This window comes from Capsicum annuum, chromosome 12, assembly GCF_002878395.1.
Source record: "Capsicum annuum cultivar UCD-10X-F1 chromosome 12, UCD10Xv1.1, whole genome shotgun sequence".
NCBI lineage: Eukaryota > Viridiplantae > Streptophyta > Magnoliopsida > Solanales > Solanaceae > Capsicum > Capsicum annuum.
Genome location: NC_061122.1, coordinates 59,639,561 through 59,658,509, shown reverse-complemented (window position 1 = coordinate 59,658,509; position 18,949 = coordinate 59,639,561). Strand labels below are relative to the sequence as shown.

At 36.6% G+C, this 18,949-nt stretch overlaps 1 protein-coding gene across 1 annotated transcript; it reads left to right on the top strand.

The window, feature by feature from the left end:
* The first annotated feature begins 7,539 nt into the window (after positions 1-7,539).
* LOC107853985 (protein ROS1A) lies at positions 7,540-17,052 on the top strand. The gene is made up of 16 exons (XM_016698971.2): positions 7,540-12,437; positions 12,562-12,979; positions 13,054-13,133; positions 13,620-13,704; positions 13,775-13,866; positions 13,949-14,017; positions 14,142-14,178; positions 14,253-14,335; positions 14,558-14,968; positions 15,194-15,230; positions 15,313-15,370; positions 15,530-15,642; positions 15,763-15,828; positions 15,952-16,066; positions 16,156-16,194; positions 16,776-17,052. Exons 2-16 carry the CDS (start codon positions 12,572-12,574, stop codon positions 16,889-16,891), a joined length of 1,809 nt encoding a protein of 602 aa, XP_016554457.2. The 5' UTR covers positions 7,540-12,437; positions 12,562-12,571; the 3' UTR covers positions 16,892-17,052.
* Positions 17,053-18,949: the final 1,897 nt, after the last annotated feature.

Genomic DNA, 18,949 nt, shown 5'->3' with positions numbered 1-18,949 from the left:
CTTTACTACTTATATTCATTTACTTAAACTTCTACCATAATCCAGCCGTGACTATGTCCGGCTAAAAAATTTTCTTATATCTATGTTGAAGATCTAACTTCGCTGACATGTTAACTATGAAAGCTCCAGACTCTATCAAAATAGAAAAGAATCTTTTTAATTTCTTGACTTGGATCCAAAATGGAGGTACAGTCGAGTTCAATATACTTATGTTAACCTTGTCTCTGTGACACCATCTAGTAAGTAGTGCTTCTCTAGCCCGTATTGTTGAGAAAAGGGCGAATTTTCGCATAATTAGAACTTCTAGACACACAGGTTCAACATAAGGTTATTAAATTTCTGACAAGCCCCATGTTTGGGTAAAAGAGTCCATACAGTCATAAAACTACTTAAGATTCTTTTCTATTTCGGTTGGTGCTTTGGTTCGGTCTTCCAACTTAGGCTTAATCCGATATTATTATATAGTCTGGTAGGCTGAGTGGCATACCCCATTATTATTATTATTATTATTATTATTATTATTATTATTACTATTATTATTATTATTATTATTATGATAAAATTCTAATTGATTTAGTGTCTATTTCGGAAAACCAGTTTGGATTTATGCCCGGCCGCTCGACGACGGAGGCAATCCACCTGGTACGGAGATTGGTGGAGCAGTATAGGGAAAGGAAGAAGGATCTGCACATGGTGTTTATCGACCTGGAGAAGGCTTACTACAAAGTCCCCAAGGAGGTGCTTTGGAGATGCTTGGAGGTGAGTGGAGTACCGCTGGCATATATCAGAGGAATTAAGGATATGTATGATGGGGCGAAAACCCAGGTGAGGACGGCGGGAGGAGACTCAGAGCATTTCATTGTCCTGACAGGATTGCATCAGGGATCTACTCTTAGTCCCTTTTTATTTATGTTAGTGATGGATGTGTTGACGCGGCGTATTCAAGGGGAGGTGCCGTGGTGTATGCTTTTTGCAGACGATGTAGTTCTGATAGATGAGACTCGAGGGGGTGTGAATGACAAATTAGAGGTGTGGAGGCAAACTCTTGAGTCTAAAGGGTTCAAGGTGAGCAGAAGCAAGACAGAGTATGTGGAATGCAAGTTTAATGACGTGAGGCGGGAGAATGAGGTAGTAGTGAAGCTGGAAGCACAGGAGGTATGTAAGAGGGATAATTTCAAGTATCTTGGGTCCGTGATCCAGAGTAACGGTGAGATTGACGAGGATGTCTCGCACCGTATTGAGGCGGGATGGATGAAGTGAAAGCTCGCGTCGGGGGTGCTGTATGATAAAAAGGTGCCGCCCAAGCTTAAAGGCAAATTCTACAGGGTGGTAGTCCGTCCGGCCTTGTTGTATGGAGCGGAGTGTTGGCCAATTAAGAACTCCCACATCCAAAAAATGAAGGTGGTAGAAATGCGGATGTTGCGCTGGATGTGTGGGCTGACTAGAGGGGATAGAGTTCGGAATGAGACTATCCGGGAGAAGGTTGGTGTGACTTCAGTGGAGTGCAAGATGCGGGAAGCCCGATTGAGATGGTTCGGACACGTGAAGAGGAGGGGCATGGATGCCCCGGTCCGTAGGTGTGAGAGGCTAGCGTTGGATGGCTTTAGGCGGGGTAGGGGTAGGCCGAAGAAGTACTGGGGTGAGGTGATTAGGCGGGACATGGAGCAGTTACAGCTCACCGAGGACATGACCCTAGATAGGAAGGTCTGGAGGACGCGAATTAGGGCAGAGGACTAGGGCTAGTTTGGGTCACTAGTGTAGGGAATTACTTGGTGGGGGTTTTATTCCTGTTATGATTTCGTGTTCCGTGTTCCATGTTTTATTACGAATCTGTGTGCTTTCCTCTGCTTTCCTCTGTTTTATATTACTTATGGGTGCCGTATTTATGTTATGTAATCTGCTTCTGTGCTTTACTATGTATTTGTGTGGTATCTCGTGCCTTGAGCCGGGGGTCTTTCGGAAACAGTCTTTCTACTTCATCAGAGGTAGAGGTATGGACTGCATACATCTTAACCCCCCCAGACCCCACTAGGTGGGAATACACTGGGTTTGTTGTTGTTGTTGTTGTTGTTGTACTCTTTCAGAATAGATGGCAGTCGTACTCGTTAAACCTTATCTATTTTCTTACCAAATAGTGGGGAATCTTCAAATTAAAAATTTCATTAATTTTTGTTTTTGTTTTCTTTTTGTAACTTTTTAGTTAAATATAATTATGTGTTCAACACATATATGCTATATCAAATCTAACCAAACCTAAGGAATGTAAATTCAAGTATGAAGATTTTCTTTTCATTACAATAAATATAATAATTAAGATTTATGAAATATGGTCAATTCAAGTTTCAAATGTGAAATAGACAAATGCTTATTAGCATCGCGAATCTTCCTTAATTGGTAAAATCATAATTATTTTCACATTATATGTTTATTATACTTAAAAAATTCCTTTTCTTTCATTTATTAGTATTGCCAATCTTCCTTAATTGGTAAAATTATAATTATTTTTACATGACATGTCATACTTAATAACCTTTCCTTATTAGAAGTCATTAATTCTGTTGACTTCTAATAAGGAAAGGTTTATAATAAGTATATTTAATTTATTTTCAACTCTTAAATATTAAAAAAAATAGTAAAAAGACGATTTTGTCTAAAGCAAAGACTTTTAGTGAAGGACAAAAGTTCAAACAATATATCTATGTAATTCTATGTAATGATTTATTATATACACAATTGAAAACATAATGATAAAGAAACAAAAAAATTAAAGAACAAAATAACTATTTCTACGCACCTTTTATTTATGTAATGATTTAATCACCGCATAGAAGAACTCCTTTTATGAAAGGAGTATTCATAAATTAAAAGAAAAAACTTAAGTTTAAACTCCTATATAATTGGTATTAGAATATCATCCATTTATTGTCAAAAAGAAAAGAGGACTCCTATTTATAACAAAAAATGACTCTCATTTTAGTTTTTTATTTAGCAAAAAATTATTTTCAGCGACAGTTTTTATTTACAAAAAATAAGGTAATTTTTATTTTGTCAAAAATATAATTTTATGACAGTTGATAAAAGTATTAACAGTTGTTTATTTTTCAAAGTAAGACAATATATGAGGATTCTACTGAATGTATAATTGTTACCATAGTATTTTTGTTTGTTAAAAGTAGTGACAACTTTTTAATTTTGTCAAATATACTCCTACGTTTTTCTTTTGCCAAAAAATAAGGCAATAAATTAGTGTTAATCTTTATAGTGAGTATAATTATAATAAAATATAGGAGTAATTTTTATTCAAGGTAAACTAAGATTGATTAAAATTATCTCTTATCATATATTTTAGGACTTTTAATTTAAGAAAAAGTCTTACCATATGTTTTAAACTCCTGATACCATATATTTTAGGAGACAATATTATAAATATAATTAAATAATAATTTAAGAAAAATAGTGAAAAGACAATTTTGTCTAAAGGAGAAATTTTTAATGAAGGGCAAAAAGTTCGAATCACTTTTCTTAGGGTCTTCACACTTTTAATATATTATAAATATAGATTATAGATATAGATATAGATATCATAAAGTAGTAATTTAGTATATTTTTATTAGGTTATGGGCTTACCCAATAACCTAATAAAAAAAAATCAAAACAGAACCAATAAATCAATAAAAAAAATTTTAAAACCATTAACCCAGTAACAATAAAGCAATAACATTTTTATCTATTCGATTTATTGATCGGTTTGATGTTTGCATACCCGTAAGTCACACCTCACCATCTTCGGATATAAGTGAAACATCTTGCAACCAAGCTCTATCATTTTCTATGATTTATTTTGCTTCTTTACTATCTTTTTATTAAGTCCATTTATTCACATATTTAACTGTTATGCATTGTTTCGTACAAGGGATAAGGAAAAATTAATTTTAGATTAATTTTAGGATAAGTCTGTTTCGAATTTTGGTTGGAATAAAATACATGAGATAACTCATCCTGAAATTAGTTATCCTGAAATTGTAATTTTATGTTTATCCCACCTTGAGGGTGGGATTAAAGCAGCATAACTAATCTCCAAATAATTTATTTTCCAACCAAACGACCCCTTAATTATTTAATCAATGTATTAAATGATACATGTGTCCTTGACCTCCTAACAAATTCAACTAGTGTACGGTTTTTCCAATAACAATATTATCAAATCATCGGGTAATAATCCATACGTTCAGCTAATCTATCTTTTGGTAAAGATGATTATTTTAATAACTTAATTTGTATTGCATCCAAATCATACACGTACTTGGGGATTTGTTATATAATACACCTCATCTAAGTCTTTTTATTTCTCCCACTTTTTTCTACAAAACTCTGTTTACAAGATTCAGTAAAGAAAGTTAACCACCTCCAGCTTCCTTGTGCAGTTTCGGGTACTTTCTCATCCTTTTTTTTGCTTCATATGAGTGATCATCCATCCACATGCATGCTTGTTATGGCCAAAGTCTCTATACAAACATTGCATATGGATGATTTTCTCTTGTTTATATACATTGCATGCAATACTTCTAATGGCAGAAAGCTTCTTTTTTTCTCTTTTTAAGTTAAAATTCAGAGAAATATATTGTTGAATTTCAAATGGGAAAGGGTTCAGAGGGAGATGATGTTTGGGTTACCAAGACCCCAGTAAGCCTAGAGGCTGAGTCCAACTTTCAACACAGTAAGCACATTGTTATCTCTACTTAATAGCTAAATTGAGGGAGGCTTCATGAAATTAAGTTGTCAATTCAGAATTAAACTCAATCTACCGTAATGTTGATAAAACACTATTACTGCTCAATTTTATGGTTTCAAATCACATGCATCAAATGTCTTTTTTACGGAAAATTCTTGGGCAAGTCTAATGAATGCATACCCTCACATTACTACTTCGCTATCGGTCACCCATGAGAAGTAATACACAAACAGACACTTAAACTTGACCTCAGCTGGTAAGTACTCCAACTTTTGAGTATGCACATCTAGACACCTCAACTTGTTACCACTGTGTCGGTTGAACACTTCAACTTACAAAATGATTATCTTGACACCTCCAAAATTGTATGTGTCACGTTAGCGTTGGGTGTCCACGAGACACAATGAGGACGGAGTTGGAGTGTTTAGTTGACGGTTGAGACCAAGTTGAGGTGTCCTAATGTGAACTTTCAGCGTTGGAAGTACTTACTTGCCAGCTAAGGTCTTTGAATGTTTGTTTATGTATTATGCCATTGATGAATTCTTGATTGGTTGCAGCATTGTTGTCATGCCATGGAGAGAAACTCTTTTGTTTTCTTTTGGCGTTTCATCTGTTCAATATGTGTATATATACTAATGGTCCTTTTCTCTACAGATGCTTATTACTGGCTTAGACCAAGGAAAAGAAAGATATTAAGCTCGGGAGCAGGTGATTAATCTAAAAAGTTGGAAAGGTTCTGTATCATTGGGATTACATTATTCTGCTTTGTAATTAAGAGACTTTTTGACAGATAAGTACTACCTTCGTCAAAGGAAAACGGTAAAGGAAAGGTTTAGCTTGGGGACAGGTAATGAAATCAATTCTGATTTGCTTAATGAACAAAGTCAGCTAATATTGCTTACGAATTATCTCAACATTGAGCTTGTTCATCAGATAGTCAGATTACTATGTATGAGTGTTTGTGTGTGTGTGTCAACACACACACACACACACACATATATATATATAAATCATTTCTGTTGATGTTATTAATGAATTGATTTTCAGCAGATGATGAAAAAACCAGATATAAGGGGTTGGAAAAAGGGTCATCAAAAAAGGTTGGTTCATCATCAGTTCCTTGCAAGACTATCCAGGTAAAAGTTTTCTCTTATTTCTTCACTGTCAATCCTGCAAATATTCGTTTGTTTCTGATCCAAAATATGCTACTACTATTCGTTGCAGGTCTACCATGGAAGACGTAACAAGTGCGAAAATGTTCAGCCATTCTTTGAAGTGCATAATAAGCCTGTCCAGGCAAAAAGCTTGCCCCTTATTTCTTCAACTGTTATTCCTGTAAATGTTGTTTCACTGTCGTCTTCGCTGACCATTGCAGGTGTACCGTCGACGAATTAAGAAGAATCAGAGATCTCACAAGTGCAAAACAGTTCGGCCATTCTTCAGTGAAGGGCAGAGCAAGAAGCGGAAAAGATCAATACTTTCTACAGAAGGTAATAAAGACAGTGGTTTGCAGTGGTTATACAACTTGTTTGGATATAATGTGACGTGACATTTAACAAGAAATTATATATTTCCTTTGGTGTAACTTTTTAAAGGTTTAAAGGGAAGTCGAAGGAAGGATGTCAGTCTTCCCATTCACAAGAAACCAAGGCTTCAAGCATCTAGAAGTGAAAGTGGACCCCTAGTGAAACACTGTAAGAATTCTCAAATCCATCACAAGAAGCAAGATGCACTAGATGAAACAGCTAGTGAAACAGATAAAATCATCTTGAGGCCAAAAGTAATCCTTGATGAGGAGACAATACAAGAATGGAAATTTCTGGTGGAAAAGCCAGAACATGAAGGCTGCAAATTTGAAAGGTGTGATGAAAGATGGGAAATAGAGAGGGCTTTGTTCCACGGACGTGTGATATCATTCATTTCTCGCATGCATCTTATCCAAGGTATCATATTATTCTTGTACTTTAATTAAGATTCTACGACTCTTTCCTTCATTGAACTCAGTATTAAACTACGATCTATGTTCTTGTGTGCAACTCTGCAAGTTACAAATGTATGTAGCAGAAATGAAAACAATAGCATATATATGTAATTCCACCAATTCAAAGAGAGAAATATCATAGAAATTTGATAAACTAGTATGTGTTCATAGAGTGTAGCCGCAGTATTGCCACCAGAAAATTCTAGAGCGTCATTGAAAGATCACTCTAGCAGGCCAAATGCAAGCAGAAAAACTACTGCCAACTGTTCGTAAAGTACACCGTGCACAAAAAATTCATTGAGAACATGATCAAAATAAAACAATATCTCCAAAGATGAAAATAATATTACTCATTAAGGGATGATCATCTTTTGAAGTATCAAAATTCCTGTTTGTGCATCACTTGATATGAACACAAGTTCACGTGTTTCTTGGAAACTTCTCTTAGTGAGAGTCAAACTAAGGCTTTGGTTGTAATCTTTTCTGACTTTTAGTGTTTCGCTATAGATAAAACATGAAAAGAACCAGATAAACGTAACTTTTAGATATTAAAAAATGGTCTCTGCAACTGGCATATTTCTTAATCAGGGCGAGTAGAGATAACGTGGAGCAAATATTTTATTTTATCCTAAAAGATTTGTCTCTTCTCTTTCATCATCATGTAAAAAGAATAGTCAGTCTCTTCAGGAAGACATTGTTGGTTTTTTGGCTCTTTTTTTTCTCCCACATCATTGTTTTACAATTTGGGGAGGAGGTTTTAGAGTTATAAAATAACTCTTCCTCCTCCCATTTGAATCATCCCAAAATTGTTCTCTTCTCCCACAATTAATAGGAAAGATTGGGTGCTCGGAGATTAAGCCTATTTGGCTGAACTCCGTTATCAAATTTTCTGGTGTCTTTATTTTTAGTACTCAATATTATTTGTCAGGTATTTATTTGTTAGTGTTCTGTTTGGTTCAATTATTCTGAATCAATTCATTTCACTTAGTTGTTTCGTTTTAGTGGGAAAATTACCCGATTTTCCCAACAAGTGGTATCAGAGCTAAGGTTTTGTTTGAGTATGCTCTGTGGTTGCAGCTTTGTCTGATCTTCCATATCAGAAAAGAATTCCTTTGGTCCTTTTGAACCCAAGGTTTGTCCTAGGCTAAGGTTCTATCTGAGTATGCTCTGTGGTTGCAGCTCTACCTGATCTTCCACATCAGAAAAGAATTACTTTGGTCCTATTGGGTTGTTTGCAGTTGTTGTAATATTGAATATTTTTTATCGAGTCTATAATGACAAATAAAGATCAAGAAATGAAGGATCTTATTACAAATATTACGCCGGGGGCATCGGGCTCCTCGTCATTATAGTCGAGGTTCCCGCTGTCCAGTCTGAAGTTGGCGGTGGAAATATTTGATGGTACTAGCCATTTTGGCATGTGGCGAGGAGAGGTTTTGGATTCTCTTTTCTAGCAGGGTCTTGATATTGCTATTGAAGAAAAGAAACCAAAAGAGGTAGAAGAAAGAGATTGGAGCATCATTAATCGGTTGGCATGTGGAACAATTCGATCGTGCCTGTCCAGAGAGCAGAAGTATGATTTTAAGAATGAGACTTCTGCGCACAAATTATGGAAGGCGTTGGAGGATAAGTTTCTGAAAAAGAGTGGTTAGAACAAGCTCCTTATGAAGAAAAGGTTCTTCCGATTTGATTATCAACAAGTGCCTACTATGAATGAATACATCACTATGTTTAATCAATTAGTAGCAAAACTGTTGAATTTAGATGTGAAATTTAAGGATAAGGATCTGGCTTTGATGTTGTTATCATTTCTTCCCGATGAATTTGAACATTTGGAAACTACGTTACTTCATGGGAAGGAGAATGTGTCGTTAGATGCTGTTTGTCCTGCTTTATATAGTCATGAATTGAGAAAGTAGGATAAGATGAAAACCAAATCAACAACATCCAAAAAAACATTGGCGGCAAGGGTTCGTCAGCAAAGCCAGACTAATGGGAGAAGAGGAAGGTCCAAATCGAAGGGCCAAGCTGTTGCCAAAGATGAGTGTGCTTTCTGTCATGAAAAAGGGCACTGGAAGAAAGACTGTCCGAAGTTGGAAAAAGAAAGGGAAGAGTCCGCAAGATCCGCAACATGCAAATGTTGCAGAATGCAAAAGTGATGCAGAATCAGATGTTTCCTTAGTTGTTATGCCTTCAACACTATCTCATCCAGATGAGTAGATATTGGATTCAGCATGTACCTATCATATGTTTCCCATTCAGGAATGGTTTTTTGAGTTTTAGGAACTCAATGGTGGGGTTGTCTACATAGGTAATGATAATCCATGTAAAACAACCAAGATAGGTTCGATCAAGCTGCGGAATCATGATGGATCCACCAGAATTTTTTTGAGTTTCAGGAACTCAATGGTGGAGTTGTCTACATAGGTAATGATAATTAATGTAAAACAACCGGGATAGGTTCGATCAAGCTGCGGAATCATGATGAATCTACCAGAATTTTGAGGGATGTACGGTACGTGCCAAAGTTGAAAAAAAATCTCATCTCAGTGGGGGATCTTGAATCTAAGGGCCTAGTTGTGATGATACGAGATAGTTCTTAAAGCAACTTCAGCAGCACTGGTGATGTTGAAAGGCGTGAGGAAGAACAATTTATATTACTACCAAGGTAGTACAGTGTTGGGGACAGTAGCAGCAGTAACTTCTAGCACCAAGAAGGATGTTAAGGTAATAGAGCTGTGGCATATGTGGTTGGGACATGCTGGTTAAAAGTCCTTGCAAATTCATGCCAAGCAAGGATTGTTGAAAGGTACGAAGACTTGCAAACTTAAATTTTGTGAGCATTATGTTTTGGGAAAGAAACGAAGAGTGAAGTTTGGAATTCAGATGTGTGGGGACCTACCAAAACTCTGTCCATCGGAGGTAGGCATTATTTTGTCACTTTTGTTGATGATTTTTCCAGGAAATTTTGGGTGTTTACTATGAAAACAAGGATGAAGTGCTTGGAATTTTCCTTAAGTGGAAAACTCAAGTTGAAAACTAGACAGAGAGAAAGATCAAGGTTCTCCGAACAAACAATAGAAGAGAATACAAGAGTGATCCATTCCTGAATGTATGCCAAAATTGTGGCATAGTTCGACATTTCACTGTTAGAAAAACACCGCAATAGAATGGGGTGTCAGAGCGTATGAACAAGACACTTGTGGAGCAAGTTTGTTATATGTTGTCTAATGTTGGGGTAGACAAAAAAATTTGGGTTGAGGCTATGAAGTACGCTCAACATCCCGTCAATCGTTTGCCATCATCTGCTATAGGTGACAAAACTCCATTAGAAGTATGGCCTGGAAAACCTGGAACTGATTATGATACTTTGCATGTTTTTGGTTCTATTGCATATTATCATATGATTGAATCAAACTTGGATCCATGAGCAAAGAAGTCTCTTTTCATGGGCTTCAATGCTGGAGTGAAGGGATACCGTTTGTGGTGTCTTGGGGCAAAGAAGACTGTTATCAGCAGGGATGTTACCTTTGATGAATCTTCCATGTTGAACAAGGTAAATCCAGAGAAATCTGATTGTACTATGAAGCAGGTAGAGTGTAATCTTAAGTAGGTGGAGTTTGAGCAAACAGTGGTGACCCCAGCATGAAGCACCACCACTGACTCTACTATGGCCGAAGAAGAGTCAGATGAGGAAGAGGTTCTGACTCAAAGAACCTCTGCAACAATCAAAACCAATTGCAGTTATAAGACATAGACAAGAAATTCAGAAGCCTGCTTGTTTCACTGACATGGTAGCTTATGCACTTTCAGTTACTGATGAACATGTTCCATCCACCTATCCACCCAGAGGCCATTCAAAGCACAGAAAGTGGCAGTTGGGCAGGTACAATGGAAGAAGAAATGCAATCTCTTAAGAAGAACGAGACATGGAAGCTGACACAACTATCGAAAAGCAGAAAGAGAATTGAGTGTAAATAGGTATTTGCAAAGAAAAAAGGATTTCCTGATAAAGAAGGCATTCGCTACAAGGAGGGAATTGATTATAATGAGGTATTTTCTTTAGTTAAAAATTCCTCCATTAGAATTTTGTTGGCCTTGGTAGCACAGTTAAATTTGGAGCTAGCTCAACTTGATGTGAAGACCGTATTCTTTCACGGTAATTTGAAGGAAGAAATCTATATGACTCAGCCAGAAGGATATAAGTTTGCTGGTAAAGAAGATTGGGTTTGTAAACTTAGAAAATCATTGTACGGACTGAAACAATCATCAATCATCGAGACAGTGGTACAAACGATTTGATAGGTTCATGAAGGGTTAGAAGTACAGGAGAAACAAATACGATCATTGTGTGTATTTGCATAAACTTCAAGATGGTTCATACATCTACTTACTTTTATATATTAATGATATGCTGATTGCAGCAAAGATCCAAGTTGAGATTGACAGATTGAAGGCTCAAATGAGTAAAGAGTTCGAGATGAAGGATTTGAGAAGGCCAAGAAGATTCTCGGCATGGAGATAAGTAGAGATAGAGAGAGGGGCAAACTTTGGCTGTCACAGAAGCAGTATTTGAAGAAGGTACTACAACATTTTGGTATACACGGTGATACAAAACCTGTAAATACCCAACTTGCTCCTCATTTGAAACTAAGTAGCAGATTATCTCCGATAACTGATGAAGAGCGAGAACACATGGCAAAAGTCCCGTACGAGCTGTTAGTGTAGTTAGAAGGTACATGCATGATCTAGGCAAGGGTCATTGGCAAGCTGTGAAATGGATTCTGCGGTATCTCCAAAATATCGTAGATGTTGGATTGACATTCGAGCGGGATAAATCACTTGGTCAATGCATAGTTGGATATTGTGATTCTGATTATGCATGTGAGTCGGATAAGCGACGATCTACAACTGACAATTTGTTCAATTTAGCAAAGGTGCCATTTGGAAGTCTACCTTGCAGTCTACAGTGGCTTTGTCTACAACAGAGGCTCATGGGTTGCTTAAAGACTTGGGAGTTGATCAGAAACAACTTGAGGTGTATTTTGACAGTCAGAGTGCTATTCATTTAACAGAAAATCAAGTCTTTCATACACGGACGAAGCATATTGATGTTCGCTATCATTTTGTGCGGGAAATTCTCGAAGAGGAGGAGCTCCAGAAGATTTATACTACGGAGAATCCTGCTGACCAAGCTGGTTACAAGGGCCAAGTTCAAACACTGTTTAAACTTGGTTAATATCCTGCACATTTGAAGTTGGTGCCTCATGGCGCAAAATTGGAAGCACCGCAATTTTTTTTATTAGTTGTTTGATTGAGAAGATTTGTATTTTGGTGGGATTAAAATTGAGCCTAGGTGGAGATTTGTTGGTTTTTTGGCTCTTTTTTTTCTCCCACATCATTCTTTTACAATTTGGGGAGGAGGTTTTAAAGTTATAAAAGAACTCTTCCTCCTCCCAGTTAATCATCCCAAAATTGTTCTCTTCTCCCACAATTAATAGGAAAGGTTGGGTGCTCGGAGATTAAGCCTATTTGGTTGAACTCCGTTATCAAATTTTCTTGTGTCTTTATTTTGGTATTTATTTGCTAGTGTTCTGTTTGGTTCAATTGTTCTGTATCTTATATATTGACAGGTAATAGACAGTTCTCAAAGTGGAAAGGTTCAATAGTAGATTCTGTTGCTGGGGTTTTCTTGGCTCAAAATGTGGCGGACAACTTATCAAGGTATTGAAGATTGTTTGCGAGGAACTCTTCACAAGGAATTCTTAATGTGTTAGTTTTTTCTGTGAAAGAAGAGCAACGAAATTGAAATAGTAATCTCAATTTGTCTACACTGCTGCATTTGCAGCTCTGCTTTCATGTCCCTTGCTGCTCAATATCCTTCTAATGAAGTCAGATTCAAATCAACATTCCACAACGGAAATGGAAAGACCAGTCTGGAGAAATCTTCGAAAGGACATTCTAATAAGAACCGGGGGATAAACCGAAGAACAAATAGGAATGGAGGGAAGAAGAAAAAGGAGGAGACAAGATATCAACAGGCTGAACCAATCTTAACTAGGAAAAGTAAAAATGCAGACTTGAAAAGTGAAGCCATTACATGGGAAAATATAAGGACGTTATCTTCCTTTATTAATCCCAAAGAGAGAAGTGATAGCACGTTAGATGCCATAGATTGGCATGCAGTCCATGCTGCAACAGCGGAAAAGATATCGGAAGCTATCATGCAAAGGGGAATGGACAAAAAGCTTGCACGAAGAATCAAGGTTAACGATGTTTGTCTATGAATTACTTGGCAATCAGTCAGTATTGCAATAAACTAAATGCTAACTTCATGCAGAATTTTATCCACCGCCTGATCCTGGAACAAGGGAATGTGGATCTAGAATGGCTACGTGAAGTTCAACCAGAAAAGGCTAAGTAATGTCTGCACTTTCTTTTTTATGAATTCGAAAACGTTAGAGATTTGTTGAGATAGGAAACACATAAGTCCATTTTTGAGCTTCATCATCTAGATTGAAGATTGAGTGAAGGTTGAGCAGAATGCAGCCGATACAGTCCATTTTTGCAGACACAAAGAGGGAAGAAGATCCTCGACTCGTAGCAACGACGCGGCGGACTTTGGAACTTTGAAAAGGATTGTTGAGATGATTTGGAGAACAAGAGGACTCGAAGCTTCTTCTTATGCTTACTTTCCTAATTTTTGTTCCTATTTGTTGAATCTGTTGGATTTCACTATTTGGGCCAGGCCACTATTGGGCTTTGTTTGTACACTCACTGATTTTGTTTAATATATATGGGCTCTTACCCTCTTTTAACTTTAAAAAAAAATAATAATAATAATAATAAAAAAACACATTAGTAACTTTGAAAGTGTAGTTGATGGCAGAAATCTGTTTCTTGCAGGGAATACTTGCTGAGCATTTATGGGTTGGGAGTGAAAAGTGTGGAATGCATAAGGTTGCTAACTCTCCGACACCAAGCCTTCCCAGTAAGTTTATATTGTGAACACCTGCTAATGTGGTGAGCTTAATCATTAACACTCACTATTATTTGATTAGGTGGATACTAATGTAGGACGAGTACTCGTGCGACTGGGTTGGGTACCTATTCAACCACTTCCAAGAGGAAAAAAAATGAATCTTTTGAAAATGTAAGAATCTGGATTTATCAGTTGATGTTGTCAAATTTTCATTTTGCAAGTTTTTCTACATGCTCCTGAGTATCATATTTAGGTACCCGGATGTCAAAGATGTTCACAAGTATCTCTGGCCACGGTTATGCACACTCGATCATCTAGCACTGTAAGGATAGACTTGAGAAAAGCTCACCTTCAGACTTGACGATATATAATCTTAATTTAATGGTTGATTATTCTCACAGAATATTAGTGAAAATCATTCTGTATTCCTTTGTGGTTGCTTGTAGATATGAATTTCATCATCAGATGATTACCTTCGGAAAGGTTTGCTTTCATCAATCTAAACTTGTTTGTCATTAATATGTAGTAATTTTGGGCCTGTATTGGTTGCACCACAGGTATTCTGTACAAAATCAAGCCCAAATTGTAATGCATGTCCAATGAAAGCAGAGTGTAGACACTTTGCAAGTGCTTTTACAAGGTTTGGTCTTGCTGCATTTACTTGATGATTAACCATATATTATATCTTCCTACCATTGATGCTTCTAAACAGACTTCCATGTATACTTCCCAATAGTTCTTCGTTCTCTTTGAAGTCATTGCTATGATCTTCTTTTGGTACATTCAGAAACTAAAACATGTTCTTAGAGTTAAGTAGAAACAGTACAATATTCTCTACTAATCATATTGAACATTTTGGCAGTGAAAGAGTTCTCCTGACAGGGCCAGGGGAAAAGAGCTCCGAAAATATTGATACCTCCTTAGCACCTCTAGACAGTACACGGCATGCTGACAGTTCTCAAGCAAATATTGTTTCTTATGTTGGGGAGGCCTCAAATTCACAACATTCGATAGGAGATCACCAAAATGAGCTTATCACCTATCCAGCGCTTGAATGTATTGGAGAAACAAACATTGAAGATTATGGTGCCAGTGACATACCTACCATCACATTTGATCCCAAGGCATTCATGGAAAATTTGTTAAGCTACATAGATGAGAGTGATCTCTCAATAAACGACACTGATTTGTCTAAGGCAAGGGTCATTGCCACTCAAGAAGTGCCTTTGCCTAAATTGAAGCATATAGGTCGGTTAAGGACGGAGCACCAAGTGTAAGTTTCATTTGTTTTCACCATCTAATTTCCATTACTTGGGAAAGCTATGCGCGCAGATTAAGAATCTTATTTTGAGCTGAAAATTGGATACAAGAAAAATTGTGGGTGTTATATTGGAAGAAGCTTCGTGAAATAAAGAGGATGCACATTCCAGAACTCTATGCTGGTAGTGAAGTGTTTATACAACTGCTTATTAACATTTATTTTTTCTACACACTGCAGCTATGAACTTCCAGATTCACATCCTCTGTTAGAAGGGGTAAGTTAGATTACCAACATGAAATAATGGTTTTCATCATGCTTTTTTATTTGGTGAAGTTGACTAAAGATTTTAAATGCAGCTAGAGAAGCGTGAACCGGAAGACGCTTGCCCATATCTCCTGGCTTTAAGGACACCAGGTCATTTCTTCCCAAAAAAGTTGGAGATACCTGACAGGACTAAGTTTCTATTAAAAAAAGTGCACAATAATGTGGTCTATGCAGGAAAATCATAGTGAACTCATACTTCAATTCAAGAACCCCCATTGTTAATAGAGCACGGTTTTCTACTTGGTACAGGAAATGCAGCTTCAGAAGAACCTACAAAAGAGAAGCGTGAATCCTGTAATTGCGATGGAACTCAAAACGAGGTCGATGCATCAAATATTCAGACTGTTAGTGGGACACTTCTGGTGAGAAAAAAATTTAAGACTTAACGGTTACTCCTAGATTGGGATATCACATGTTTGTAAAACTTTTGACATTCTAAGTTATTTAATCCAATAAAAACAAACTCATAAGATCATCTTCAGATTCCTTGTCGAACAGCGAATAAGGGAAAATTTCCACTCAATGGAACCTACTTCCAAGTAAATGAGGTGAATTTCATCTTCTATTCTTAATTTCACGATTATACGGTAATGTACTCAGTTATGCAACCATTTCACATCTAAGTCTTTAATTAATTTCTTTGCTAAATACTAATAAAGTGATCTGCGCAGGTTTTTGCGGATGAAGAGTCCACTCAACAGCCAATTGAAGTTCCAAGGGTATGGATATGGAATTTGCCAAGAAGGACCCTATACTGTGGCACCTCCATCAGAGCAATATTTAAAGGTAGAGAAACACAATAGCTGTTAATTAAATTGTTAAAATACCATCAATTGGAAACTTATAATACTATAAAGTGTCTTGCGTGAATTTAGGGATGTCAACAAAAGAAGTACAACATTGCTTTTGGAGAGGTATGAACTGATTTCTTTCATAAATGCCACAACTTCTATTCTCATAAATCTCTCTTTTTCATTAATACTCAACGTTCTTCTGAGAATCAATGGTACTTACCAACAAATTTAACGAAGAACAGAAAATGCAGGTCCCGCCTATCATATACTAAGAGACGTGATCTTGTGTGTATAATATATATGGTAAAGAGCAGTGGCGGAGGATAATCCTGAATTTTCACTCAGGGGTTCAAAAGATAAAAATGTAAAAAATAATACAAACCCTAAGTTGCATTTTGAATGACTTAGACTGCTGAGCTAACCTTTTGCATGTTGTTCAGGGGATTCAAAATTGATATACGTAAATGTACATAAACACGGAAATCTAATCTACATATACCATGTAATTTTTTGACGAGTGAACACCCTCCTCTACACCTAGACCCGCCCCCGGTAAATAGATGCATGTATAATTGTATGTAAGATCTTGCTTTGTACGTGTGTAGAATCTATGTTCTGGATTTCTACTGTGGAGTCACCTAAAAAAATTTCAGATTATGTTTTTATGCATGTGTACTCACTTTTCTTATCAACTGTTGCAGGGTATGTATGTCTGAGAGGCTTTAACCGCAAAACGCGAATACCTGGACCTCTTCCTTATGACCTTCATCGTCCAATAAGCAAGTCAGGAAAAGCAAAAAGGTCTTCACAAGATTGAAGAGAAAGAAAATTGTGTACAGTTTTTGGATTAAGCACGCTGTTTTTTTTTCTTTTTGCTTTTTCTTCCCACGTCCAATTACGTATAGCCTAAAGTTGAATTGAAAAAACAATGAAAACAAATTCTTATGTGAAATCATGATAGTTGAGTAATTAAATGAAGGGGATAGTACTTTAGTAACATGCATGCACATTCGAATATATTGTGATATAAGACAAGTGCGGAACAGTAAAACAGCCAACAACACGAGAACAAGGCACAAACCGAGAACAACAAGAAATAGGAGACCGGGCAGCAACACACAAACGAGGCAAGATAACCACAAACACAACAATGCAATGAAATAAAGATAGATAGTTTGACATAAAGAGATTACAACACCTAATAATCAAGACGTGTTCGAGACGTGTTTTAAATGTCAAGACCCCTAAATTCCGTAATAACTAACACCAAACTCTTGGGACGTCAATCTCCTCCAGCACCAACGTTTCTAAGCCAATTTGTAACACAAGTGAATCCACACTTGATATGCCCTAGTTACGGGTGGAACTCTTTCACAAGAGAGAAATCTCACAATGTTTCTTCAATAATCCACATTCAACAAAAACTAACTAGAAAGACCTAATAAGAGACTATATATAGGCTAATTTATTTACATGATAAAATGACTCTAATGCCTTTAATGAGAGGAGCGCCTATGGAGTGTAGGGGGATGCACTACAAGAAACTGATCAATTTACGAGGGTTAATTTTAAGGTTTGACATGATAAAATGACTCTAATGCCTTTAATGAGAGGAGCACCTATGGAGTGTAGGGGGAGGCACTACAAGAAACTGATCAATTTACGAGGGTTAATTTTAAGGTTTCCAGGGGTTTAAAACCCCTGCAAAATGTAATTCCGGCAGTTTCCATAACCCCCACAATACGAGCCGTCACAAAAAAGTTGCGGCAATATTGTCCCGACTCCCATAATTAATTTGCGGGAGTTATTTTGCGACGATTGACCTCCGTTACTCTAAATTTAATTTTCTTATAATAAATTTTTATTTAAAAATTGCGGGGGTTTAAAACCTCCGCAATTTATTTAATTTTTTTTAAAAAAAAATATTAGGACCCATCAATTTCAATAACAAATTATAAATTCTAAATTAAGCTCAAATTTAATTGTTCCTTCTAGGCATAGCCTACAATCCAATATTTATTTACTATGGAGTGTAGGGGGAGGCCGGGGGCACAAAATGACCAAAACACCCTTAAGTAGAGGGTCGGTTTTGAAGTGTTTGAAGCTCTTCAAGGCTCCAAAGCCGTGGGTTCCATTTTACTCTCGGGTGGGCATCAAAGGCAAGTCTCCAAGCAACCCTCCACACACGGAATTGCTCTCTTGAATGTCCAAAATAGGACCTCCATGCATGCTCTTGTGTCCTCGAGGTGACCAAAGCTTAAGTCTTTAAGTGTTGGCCTCCAAGGATGTCATCAAAAGTTATGTTGGCCGTTTGGCTTGCATCATATTGTGATTGCAACAAGAAGATTGCAAAGGTGGAGACCAAGCTATTGGTCCAAAATCCTTGCCTTTGAAGAACATGCTTTATATAAAAAATTGGGCCTTCCAGCATGACCACAAATCCAATATAGTTTCTAAAGTTTGGTATTTTGAGACCCCAAACTATCAAGGTACAAATATTTCAAGCACAAATATTTATGAATTTGTCCAAAAAGTTTTGAGTACAATATTCCAAGCACAAAAAACTACTAAGTGTGGTATTTCCAGACACCAAACGTTCTAAAAACTGAAATTTACCACAAATATATTATGAATTTAGGATATAATCCATGTTATCTTATTGAATAGTTTAGGGTATGCGCTTTGTGCATGTCCCATGTTAGACTAAATTATTTTTTTTTTAAAGAAAACCCAATCATCATTTCGATTAGGGATTTTAAGTATAGTGAAAAATTCAAATATATTTTATAAAATTAAAATTCATTTGATATAAAATTGAGATGTAGTTGACATACTCTCCAAATTCGATAAATTTTTAAAAGTATCTCATCTTTTT

Excerpts from the sequence above, each read along its gene's own strand:
- LOC107853985 (XM_016698971.2), top strand. The coding sequence starts at position 12,572 with ATGTCCCTTGCTGCTCAATATCCTTCTAATGAAGTCAGATTCAAATCA. Across the intron at positions 15,231-15,312 it reads CACATCCTCTGTTAGAAGGG|CTAGAGAAGCGTGAACCGGA; the intron begins GTAAGTTAGATT and ends TTTTAAATGCAG. Across the intron at positions 15,643-15,762 it reads CTGTTAGTGGGACACTTCTG|ATTCCTTGTCGAACAGCGAA; the intron begins GTGAGAAAAAAA and ends GATCATCTTCAG.